Raw genomic sequence first — 12,007 nt, forward strand, 5'->3', positions numbered from 1 at the left:
TTTCATCATGCTCCTTGCCATTTCAACAATGGTCTTATTTTTTCTTTCAACCACTCCATTCTGCTGTGGTGTATAGATGGTTGTGAGCTCTTTCTTTATACCAGGTTTCCTGAAAAAATTTATAAAAGAATTGGAGGTATACTCCCCTCCTCTATCTAATCTTAGGACCTTGATATAGTGTCCACATTCTCTTTTAGCCTGGGCTTTGAACTCAAGAAACTTATCAAATGCTTCATATTTAGATTTCAAAAAATAAACCTATGTCCTACGACTGAAATCATCAATGAATATCATGAAATAAGTATTCCCCCCAATGGAAGTAACTTGCATAGGACCGACTAGGTCAGTATGCACTAACTCTAATGGATATCTAGCCCTCCTATAAATTCTAGAATTAAAGGGAAGCCTATGTTGCTTACCCAAAATACAAGCCTCACACTTATCACATGAATTTCCTATTCATGGAAAACTTTCTACCATTCTTTTATTTGACAAAAAATTTAAACTAGCATAGCCAAGATGACCATACCTGAGGTGCCATAGCTGTGAGGGGTCTTCAATCACACTCCTTAGAGCTGATTGTGTGTGTGGTGCAGCACCAACTTGAGATGAGAAACATGTCTCTATCCTCAAGGGAAACATTCTGTTCTTTGTCATTTGAACAGCTACAAGTAAGTTCTTACTCCCATCCTTTTCATGAATGACACACGTGTCATTCTCCATCAACACTTTGTATCCATTTTGAATGAGCTGAATGAGCTGACCAATGCTCATCAAATTGTGCTTCATACCAGGGGAAAAATACATATTTTGTATTTCCTTCTTCTCACCTTGCTTGGTGCAGACCATAATAGATCTTTTGCCCACTACTGGTAGGGTTCCATTGTTACCCATTTTAATCTCAGATTTGAAACTCTTGTCAATGAATGAAAATGAGGTTCTGTATGTGTGAAGATGCGGCCTATGCTAACACACACACTTCAACACGGTCCTTATTTGCGGATTCATCGCGGAATGAACATTGAATTGTACATCCAAAATTTGCCCTGCAAAGCGACCTATTGCCTTCTATCTAAAGGGATTTTGCCTGTTAATATCCTCAAAATCGAGGTGTAGGCAACCAGACCCTCTAAGAATGAAGGATTTGACAATGGAATTAAGCTAAGAATGAGTATACGGATTAATCTAAGAAAATGAAAGATGCAATGTAATCTAAGAACAAATGAAGCAAACTAGATTAAGCATATGCATGATTAAACTAAAATGAGATTAAACTAAAAATGAGAATGTGTGCAAGAAATGTAAGTAAATATGAGCATGAATTTCAACAGAAATTCGATAGTAAATCAATTCATCCTCTCCCAAATGAAGAGATGAGGGTCTCTTAAATAGAGTTTCCTGGAATCCATCAATGGTTGAGATCGATTCAAATCAACAGTCAGGATTGAAGATGAGTTTCAGTCATAAAGGGAGATTCCCAAGTTAAAGGGAGTTAACAGACTTAATTTGAGATAAATAAGGAGTTAACTATTTTAATTTGAGTAGAAAAAGGAGTTAACTATGTTAACTCATTTTTGATCAATAGTGAACTGGAAATTCCCCTTTTTTGAACTGAAGAGAGATTTTGTTGAGATATTTAATTTAATAAAATGAAATATGCTCTCATAATTACTTTTTCTATTTAATTAAATAATCTTTAATTAATTAGAGACACTTTTGTTTAATTAAATAACTTTATTTAATTAATTAGGAATGTCTTCCTATTTAATTAAATAACTTTGTTTAATTATTTAGAAGTAAGTACTCTATTTAATTAAATAATTTCTTTTAATTAATTAGAAATACCTTTCCAATTTAATTAAATAATTACATTTAATTAATTAAGATAGGCGTATTTATTAAATTAAATAAATTTAATTACATAGTATATTAGCCTTAGGATATAATTTAATTTAATTAAAGTATAAATACTTAATAATTAAATTAAATATTAATCAAGTAGGTTTAATGCAACTAATATGAGTACGTACTATAGGAATTAAATAAGAAATATGATGAATGCAGATTAGGGTTTTTCTGCATCTGACAATTAAGTCAAGTAGCAAATAATAGAATGAGAATTGCCTATTAGAATAGGACTTTGGAATTATCATAAATAGATTAGAATTGGTATAATGGCAATGAGCCAATTTTGGGGTATTACAGGTTCCATTACCACTCATGTGGTTGCTACATCCACTGTCGAGGGTACCAAACCTTAGGGCTTCCTTCTTCACCAACATTACACATGATGAAGGTAGTGGCATTGTTTCCACTTCCCATGTTCACATTAGCCACATTTGCTTGTCCAAACTGATCATTTTGCTTCTTCTAGCATTCACTTGCATAATGTCCATATTTATGACAGTAGTAGCATTCTACATTACTCCTATTTGATTTGTATTTTTTCTTACCTCCTCTTGAAGTATTTTGTGAGCTACTTGCTCCATCTGCTCTTCCTAAGCTTTCTGCTGCAGCATTTCTTTGTCCTCCATTACCTTGGCTTCTGCCTGAGCCATTTCTTCCTCTTCCCCTTCCTCTTAGATTTGACTAAGCCTTGAATGCTTGCTCTTGGGAAGAAGAAGATGTAGATCTGGTGATCTTATGCTCATGAGTTTGAAGAGTACCCATCAACTCATCCATTGTCAAAACAGTGAGGTCTTTTGCCTCTTCTATGGTCATGACCAAATTGTCATATTTATGAGGTAAACTCCTCAATATTTTTTCCACTATCCTCTACTCTTGATAGTCTTCTCCATTTGATTTTAGATAGTCTTCTCCATTTGATTTTAGTTGATTAATCACATTGGAGGTCCTTGAACTAAAATCTGCAACTGATTCATTTTCCTTCATCTAAAGGTTCTCAAACTCCCTCCTTATATTTTGTAGCTTTACTATACGAAATTTATCAGTCCCCTTGAAGTTCATCTCAAGGATATCCCAAGCTTCCTTTGCATAATTTGCTGCTGCAATCTTTGGAAAAAGTGTCTCTATCATTGCTACTTCAATCAAACTTAATGCCTTTGCATCTTTCCTCCTTGACTCTTTCAAATGAGTCTTTTGTGCAGTTGTGAGGGTAGCATACTGAGTTGGGTCTATCACATCATTGAACCCATTTATAAAAAAACTCCCATAAATCATTTGCAACCATTATGGTTTTCATCTTCTTTGCCCATGTATCATAATTTTTCCCATTAAAGGATGGTGGCTGCTACCATATCTTTCTTGTATCTACTACCAAATATCCTAAGAAAATAAATGCCCTAACTCACTACGGATGTGGGGCCTCAAAGCTCTGATACCATGTGAGAAATAAATCACAACTTTAAATAACTTCGCTCAGCACAAACTATTGTTGAGTGTCAGTTTGCTCGGCACCTTAAGGAGCTGAGTGGCAGTTTGCTTAGCACATGAAGGTGCCGAGTGATAGGCAGTAGGTGTTGAGTTAGCTCGGCACAAGAAGAAGTTGAGTAAGCTCGGCACGCAAAGAATCTAAGTAAGCTTGGCACACAAAGGGAAATTCTTGGCAATAATGGATGCCGAGTGAGCTCGGCTCAAATTGGAAAAATTATAACTTAGAGAAATTTCAACGTGAATGTTTCCACCATTAAAACTAGAGAGCCAAATCTTGAAGCTTCTAAACAAACTTCTCAAATGCAATGAATAGGAAAAGAAAAATGGATTCAAGTATGCCTACTTGCTTTCTATTGAACTTTGATTAAAAACATTACAAAATCTGGGAGCATTTGACTTCAACCAAAAAACCCTAAATAACCCTAAACTGGTAAAACTTCAAACTTCAATGAACTTTAAACTTGCAGCTCTAATGGCTGCATACAATGGTGCCTGGAGCAATCACTACTTCAACAGGACAAAACCAACAATAATGAACTTATAGAATGAACAAAAGAAACACGTGTAACTAGAAACATGACACAAACTTCCTTTTGTCTCTGCAACAACTGATCTACTGATCAACTTCTTTCTTCTTTCTCTGCTCTGCAACTCTCTGCTAAACTTCTGATCTGCTGGATCACATGAATGAATCTAAAACATTCCTTTTGTCATACTTTTCCCCCTCTTTCCTGATTTCAAAAACTCACCCACCGTAGTTATTGTTTCTATCTGTTCTGGAGTTCGTCAGGTGGTAGGTGGGCATTTGGCTCTAGGGACAAATGACCATTGCATTTAATATTCCAACACTTGAGTTAGGTGAGACTATATTTTTCCCTATTTGATCACATAAAATGGCATTTCACAACACGACTTACATTTTTCTACAATTATTTTTTTGTTGAAAAGAGATGTTTGAAACTGTAAATTGGTCCATCTTATAAAAAGTTTTTTTGATGTCGTTGATTTGAGAGCAAAATGAGGTTGATCGATGGAGAGCAACAGAGCTCTAAGTAGACTTCCATGTTCAATGTTCCCACCATTAGAATTGGCATTGGTTGGAGTTGGTTTCAACACCAAGTTCAATGTTCATGGAGGTGTTAACAATGTTCTTATAGATGATAGCATTCCTTTCCTGATGTTCTTGGTTGCAGACATTCTAACTTTTCATGCTTCATTGGCGATTGCTCTAATTGTCTCGCCTATGTACTCATCAAAGGTGGACGACTACTTTGGCCACATTGTTCTATGGGTAACAGCAGTGTGTGTGGCTTTGACATTCCACACTGCTCCCCAACAACAATTCAATTGTGGTGTACTTCAGTGATGTTTTTGCTGCCATTGAGTTATCACTGTTGCCATTGGTTTTTCCTTTCACACCATGGCATGAGAGGATAGTTTTTCCATGTTTGGCCCATTGGGGAATCAAGTCTTGCATAGAATCCCCCCCCCCCCCCCCCCCATTTTCAACTCTTGCAATGACTTCAATCGTCAAATGGATTGGATATGCTTCCATTAAGGGCATTGTTTGAAAGTGTTAGACTCCAGAGAATTGTCATCCTGAACTGGAAACTTTACTCCCTCAGATCTATCACAGTCATTAGAGTGGGGTCTCTGAGTTTTTTTTGACCCAAAAAGATCATTCTCAACTGGTAATTTGGGAAGTAATCTCGCCTTTAAGAAATATTACAATTCTTTACAAATAATCATTCATAGTTTCTAGTTGTTGTGCACCATGACTTGTCTTTGGGTGTTCTTCTTTTTTCCTCTGTAGCCTCTCCAATACCAATACCAAGTTGTAGAAGTTGCGCAATCACTATGGTATCTTTTCTTGAAAATGATCTACCTGACATTTTCCATACAATATCTTAATGTGTTTCTCAGCTTTACTAGAAGGTGAATATGATTATTTTTCACATGTAGTTTTCATCTTAGTATGTTCTTTCATCATGTATGTTTCATCTGAACATGTTCTTATATTGTGCATTTTTCATCTGAACATGTTCTTTTATGTTCTTTCGTTAATAGCATGTTGTTTCATTGTCCACTTTTAACGACATTTGGATCCACAAGTGAGATTCAAAACAAATCTCAAGAACCTAGATGGAGCTTTCAAAGACACCTGAGATGGCAAAAAAGATAAAGATCGGTTGGTGTAGAAGTGATTGAATTTTTTAATTTGCTTAGGCATGAGAATGTGCAGGTCTATGTGGTTGTGTGCCATTATGGAGTGAAGAACATCTAAAATTGGCAGAGCATTAGAAATAATATTCTTCCTATTAATATATTGTTCTTTTGTTTCTAGGGTTACGTTTGAATATTTTTATTGAGCCCAAGAGCTAAACATTAAGTTGTAATCAACTTATTTTGATGGCAAATCTAATAGAAAGATGATCTACATGTTCCAATTGAAGGAAATATTTTGAAATTTGATTATAGAGATTTAATTTGAAACATAGAAAAGATTGATGTCAAAGTTAAATGAAAAAAGTCTTAAAACAATGCATACTAACATATTTGTTTAGTAAGAGATATGAAAATCAACATCATAATCAAGCAAACTTTTGATTTAGATCATATGTATAATGAGCAATATCAGATGGTTCAGAAATGGAAAGTTTGAAGATTTTATTTTTATTTTTTATGTCTAAATAAAATGCACCATGGGAAAGATGTCATTGGAGATGGGCATCACTGTATACTTCTATGACTTTTAAATAACAGATTATTGTTCACCTTTTATATATCATCTTTCTTCAAGCAAGAAAATGTGTTATTTAATCTAATTATTTTTTTGTTTCTAATTATATTACTTTTTGTTAGAAATTTCTTGATTTTCAAACCATGTGATCTATTCTTAGAAATCAATGATATTTATAATGACTAGTCCTAGAATAAGACAATTTAAATTATCTATCCTGATGTCTATTTTTAGTTTTAATTGGCAGCTAATGTTATGGTACTATTATTTATTGTTCTATAGCTAATATTTTTGTATAAATAATTTAATTGGTATAAATTTAGTTGTTATAACTAAATTATTTGTACAAATATTCTAATTGTTGTGTACTATTGAACCAATAAACTGCACAATTCTTCTAATTATTATTATTTTCTCATCTACTAGACAGATGAATAAGCCAATATTGACACACTTGATAATAGTATAGTGTCATTTTGATTGGTGAAATGCAATGGATAGACTATTCAACATGCAAAGGAATATCGAACATGAGTCCTTTCCTTATCATTTACATTTTTGCTATACTTGATCTACAACTTATCATTTGACATTTACCTATACTCTTTATCATTACTAATAATAAATCATAAAGTGTGATAAATTTTTTTGATGAAATGTAATATAGACATTATCAATGACAATAATCATTTACAAACTATCCATCTAATAATAACAAAATAATAATCTCTTAGTTGAGAAAATCTCATAACAACACTTTTGTCTTGTTTGACTATTATGATGAGCAAGAAAACTTCATAACAAACACTTAAAGATATGAGCACCTTGACCATAGATTGACCTAAGAGTTTCTATCCAATAATAATATAACCATAATGGGCGAACATTGGAAGCTCAACAAGTTTTGGTCCTTTTTATATCTAAGATTTATAAACTTGAAAATTTGGTTGACAATATTTTTGTTGTAAATTTATATTATGATTTTTCCACTTTCTTTCTTAAGGATACAAAACCTACTTGTATCATGTTGGAGTCTTATTTGTTCCCACTATTGAGGTTGTCACAATCTTTCCTTTTTAATGCCCTTGTATGCATAAATTTGAAGATGAGAAATCATTTAGCAACTTTTAGGGGAAAAAAAAACTAGCTCACAAAATAATGATGGAACTTATTTAAAATAATTAGAGGGATACAGATTAATGTATTATTCATGTGTAATATTATAGTATAAGATGTCGAATTAATAAATATCCTTAACTAGATATCCCAAATAATATTTAATAGGGTATCCTATACTATAATAGCTATTAATATCTTATAGAATATGAATAGTTTATTATATCCTATGAATATACTATTAATAATAATATACTAATAACTATGTCTCACTTTTAATACTAACTCCAGAAATATTAAAATGTGAGATACAAGAGAAGATTGTTTTAATAATAATAATATTAATATTAATAAAATGTTTTACTAATTACATTCTACATTATACACCATTTAATCATATGTACTTCCTCTTTTCAATCAAAACCATTTCTCTTTTTCATTCGGGTTTGTGTTGGCTGGTCATGAATATGACTCAAATTATGTGTGTCTTTAAATGCAAAAAAACTGTTTCAACAATTGTACATTTCAAACCAATTCTTCAATTAGAATGTAGTACATTAAATAAAATATTAATATTGTTCAACTTCTGAAAATTGTACATTACCAAATTGAAATCCTTCTTTTGTTTTACATCTCTTAAATTTTGTTTTAAAGAGAAAAACCTATCGGCAATATTGGCTAATTGAAACAAAACGTAATTGAACTATAAGAGGTCCAGGCAATATAATAGCCCATACCCATCCAAAATAAGAAATGGTATGGTATATTGCATATCTAATGTAGGAAATACGACTACGTAATCACTACAAGCCCAAAAACAGCCCATTGCAGCGCCATGTCATCAGCCTCAAGTGGTGAATTAGGGGACTGCATTAAAATTATGTGCAGGCTCGCATTCCATGCAATTTATTAACTTCAAAATAGAATCAATCAGTTACATTACTGGGTCAACGATGTGGGAGCGGCCTGGCACTGTCACATCTGATGCTGAAATTATATGAGTACTCTCATAAAAGTTTTCAAATTTTGGCAGATTTATCAAATCAGGCATTCCACAGCCTATGTTCATAACTGCCGTAACACTTGTACAACTCAAAAATCTGTATTTCCAAGCATTTTCCTTTTAAAAATATAAGAAGCAATCTATATTTAGAAGCAAAATGCAATTCTTTTCTGACTTCAAGTTGACTAGCGCTTTAAACATCTCCCGTTTATAAAATATAAGAAACGGTCTATTTATGGTTTAATATACACAATGCAATGCTCCAAATTATTATAACTTCCAGTTGACTACCCATATAACGTCTGCTATTTAAATATGAAAGCAAGACCCTCCAAGAAGCCATTGCATGCACGTCCCTTCATCATTATCCTGCCATACCAATTTCTACACTCTTTTAAACAGGAGGGAGGGAGAGGAAAGATTAATCTTATCCAAAAGAAGCAGAATGAGGATTGAAGAATGTGATGTCAAGAACCAGGAGGAAAAGGGAGCACGTCCAATGGAAGGAAGCAACAAAGGTAGGGAAAACTAGGGTTTTTCTATTCTTCTGCTATAAAAACTCTTCCTTATTCCCATTTAAAACTAAACCCTTCTGTACTTATTTGAAACCCTAGCGCTATCATTTGAAACCAATGGGAAATCGAAATCAACAATTGAAGATTTGTTATTTTTGTTATATTAATACTTCTAGTCTAGGAGTAACCACAAAGTTTGTGATTTTACACATTATGTTTGCAGCCATTTCGGAGGATTCGTGTTGGAGTCCCAGAAAAGGCAAGCGTGATCTGGACCCAAATGCCCCAGAATTCATTCCTGCTTCAATTTTGTATTCCCAACTCATATTGAGCTCTCATGATAACATCTATGGCACTCAAATGGCTGTCAGCAGCCAAATGAAATACGACCAGCAAAAGCCATTACTATGGCATTATGGAGGTGTCCATCTTTTGAGTCTTGAGACATTCTTCATGACTCGAGATCTTGCTGAGCTTTATATGTTTGACGAGAATGCAGCAGAATTATGTGAGGGCAGTGGCACCCCTCGCACTACTCTCATGATCAGAAATATTCCAAACAAGTACAGGTATTCAACAAATTCAGTATTTTTTTTTTCACTTCCGATTTCCTTGATTTCATACTCTTATCATTTGGAAAACTAAATCGACCCAGTTGCTCACATTATCATCTTTATGCTGCAGCCGGCCTGAGCTGATTAAATTGCTGGACGAGCACTGTTTAGAACAGAACACTCAAAAGTATGTTTCAAATGAAGCTGAATCTGCTTACGATTTTGTCTACTTGCCCATTGATTTCAAGTGAGTAATAGACACTCTGTACTTCATCTACTTCCATTAAAACAAAGAGTCTTGTATAATCTAAGTGAACAATTTTTATGATTTGTTAACAGAAGCCGGTGTAATTTGGGTTATGGGTTTGTTAACTTCACAAGTGTTAAAGGGGCAGTGAGGTTCTACAAGGCTCGCCATTTTAAAATGTGGGAGCACTTCAATTCAAGCAAGATTTGCGAGATAAGTTATGCTCGTCTGCAGGTACGTTGACTTCATTATAAAACTCCATGTTTCATGGGGTTCTGTTTTTTTTGAAGTTGAAAAGTTAGGGTTTGGATTTTTAGAATAGATGGACTTGGACATCAACTTGATCTGTTTCTTTCACTTCCTCAGGGAAAGGCGGCTTTAGAAGAACATTTTCTGAGCTCCACGTTTCCAAGCAACGTGGAATGTTATTTGCCTGTTAAATTCTCCCCACCTCGTAATGGAATCCAATGCACACCACCAACAATTGCCGCGAATCACCTTTAAAGAGAGCGGATTTCTTCTAATGCTGTCATGAATCATTGTGAGTGCAATTCAAAGAGCTGTGAAAATGATTATAATAATATATCTACACAAGACAGCAGTGATGTACCGAGTAATGAAAGCTGTGAGGCTTGTATGATGTAACTGTTATTATTGCTTTTCTTTACCGGTGGATGGGCCTTTGTAGTGAAAGGGCACTGCGACAATATTAAGCCCTGAGCTCTGCTCTGAGCGTAGAGTTTGTTATTATGATAATGCATGATGTAGACCTTCTGTTTGTTAAAACAATTATCTCAATGCACAGATTGGTAAAATGACTAGGATCTAATTCTTAGGAATACAATAACCTGTCATTCTACTTATTAAACTGTGTGTAAATGTAAAAGACATGGACGGATCTCATGCGATACATTACATAGTGCAAGTAAAGGGAGAGATATTTCATGAGTTTATTTTTAAAGAAATATGAACTTCATGTCTTCAAATATTAGTAAATCAACTATGCAAGATTATATAAATCCCTTACAATTGTTAATATGGTAAATATGGTAAATCTATAATAAACTTTAAATTTAGATATTTGAATAGAATAGAATATTATTTATCATTAAAGGAGGGGTAAAAATTTTATTGAATATCAAAGAGAGTTGAACAACACAAGAAACAAAGAGAACTACATAGCTTTATCCTTGTCCACAAGTTGATCCAGCATCTGAGATAAATCAAGGGGAAGCATCCTAGGATCAATAATGTTCCAAGCCGGCCCCTGCTCAGAGGCCCATTTAGCCAGACAATCAGCCACATTGTTCCACTCACGAGGGATATGCATAAAGGACACAGAATCTAGCGAATTGCATAACTGAATGATCTGCTGAATAACCAGAGCCAAATGCCAATCCACATGCACAAGGTTCCTATTATGCAATAAGTTCACAACCACCTGCGAGTCAGTCTCACAGAGGATTCTTTTCCAGCCACGTAGACAACACTATTCCACTGCAACCAAGATAGCCAGGGCTTCCATGAGGTTATTAGTATAGTAACCCTTGTAAGTAGAAAACAGAAATTGGATATTACCAGAACTATCACGCCCAACTCCCTCAATACCAGTTAGACCAAGATTTCCCCAAGAAGAACCATTAGTGTTGATTTTAAGAGTGCCCACCTCAGGAGGAGACCAACGTCCCTGACGATTAACTTGCTGAGGGTGTTGCTTAGCTCGATTCCCAGAGCGAGTGTGGGGGATCAAGGGAGAACAACCCTGAAGAGGAAAGGATAGGCGAGAGTAAATACCAACATCAGTAGGATCCAAACCTTCGCCAATGTCACATTTAGCAAGGAGTGTTTCCTAAAGAGAATTAACAATTCTCCCCCACGTGTGCTTGATCTCAAACTGCAAATCATGAAAGATCCTTCTATTCCTCTCAAGCCAAACATGCCATAAAATAAGGGAAGGGTCGATAGTCCAAGCAACTTGAAGAAAAGAAGTCTTAGAAGGGGAATGGCCCAAACGGTCCCAGAAATCAGACAAAGAGGGCACATGCCAGCACATGCATCCCCACACACTCCACCAGAGGTGCCAAATCTGTTTGGCAAAGGGGCACTGAAAAAAAAGGTGAGATACAATCTCTTCACTATTGCGGCAGAGAACACAGAGGGAAAGCCCCTGGAAGCCTCTCTTGCAGAGATTATCCCAAGTGAGACAACGATTGTAAACCAAAATCCAGAGGAAAAAGTTACACTTAGGCCATGAAAAACTATTCCAAACTTTCTTCCACCAAGAGACCTCCACCTCACCAAAAATTTGCTTTGTCAGTGCAAGGTACCTAGAAGAAACATAATACTTGCCAGAAGAAGCACCTCCCCAAGCCAAAACATCAGGTTCCCACAACGAGCTGCACTCCCCAGAAGCCAATATCTGAGATAATTCCAGCCGAT

General features: G+C 34.9%; 1 protein-coding gene across 1 annotated transcript; it reads left to right on the forward strand.

Annotated features, from left to right (window-relative positions):
- Nucleotides 1-8,697: 8,697 nt before the first annotated feature.
- LOC149564481 (protein terminal ear1 homolog) lies at nucleotides 8,698-10,072 on the forward strand. The gene is made up of 5 exons (XM_089816189.1): nucleotides 8,698-8,770; nucleotides 8,991-9,336; nucleotides 9,452-9,568; nucleotides 9,661-9,802; nucleotides 9,935-10,072. Exons 1-5 carry the CDS (start codon nucleotides 8,698-8,700, stop codon nucleotides 10,070-10,072), a joined length of 816 nt encoding a protein of 271 aa, XP_089672315.1.
- Nucleotides 10,073-12,007: the final 1,935 nt, after the last annotated feature.

The sequence above is a fragment of the Cupressus sempervirens genome, chromosome 3, assembly GCF_028749045.1.
Source record: "Cupressus sempervirens isolate cs-2001-9-10 chromosome 3, ASM2874904v1, whole genome shotgun sequence".
In the NCBI taxonomy this organism is placed as follows: domain Eukaryota; kingdom Viridiplantae; phylum Streptophyta; class Pinopsida; order Cupressales; family Cupressaceae; genus Cupressus; species Cupressus sempervirens.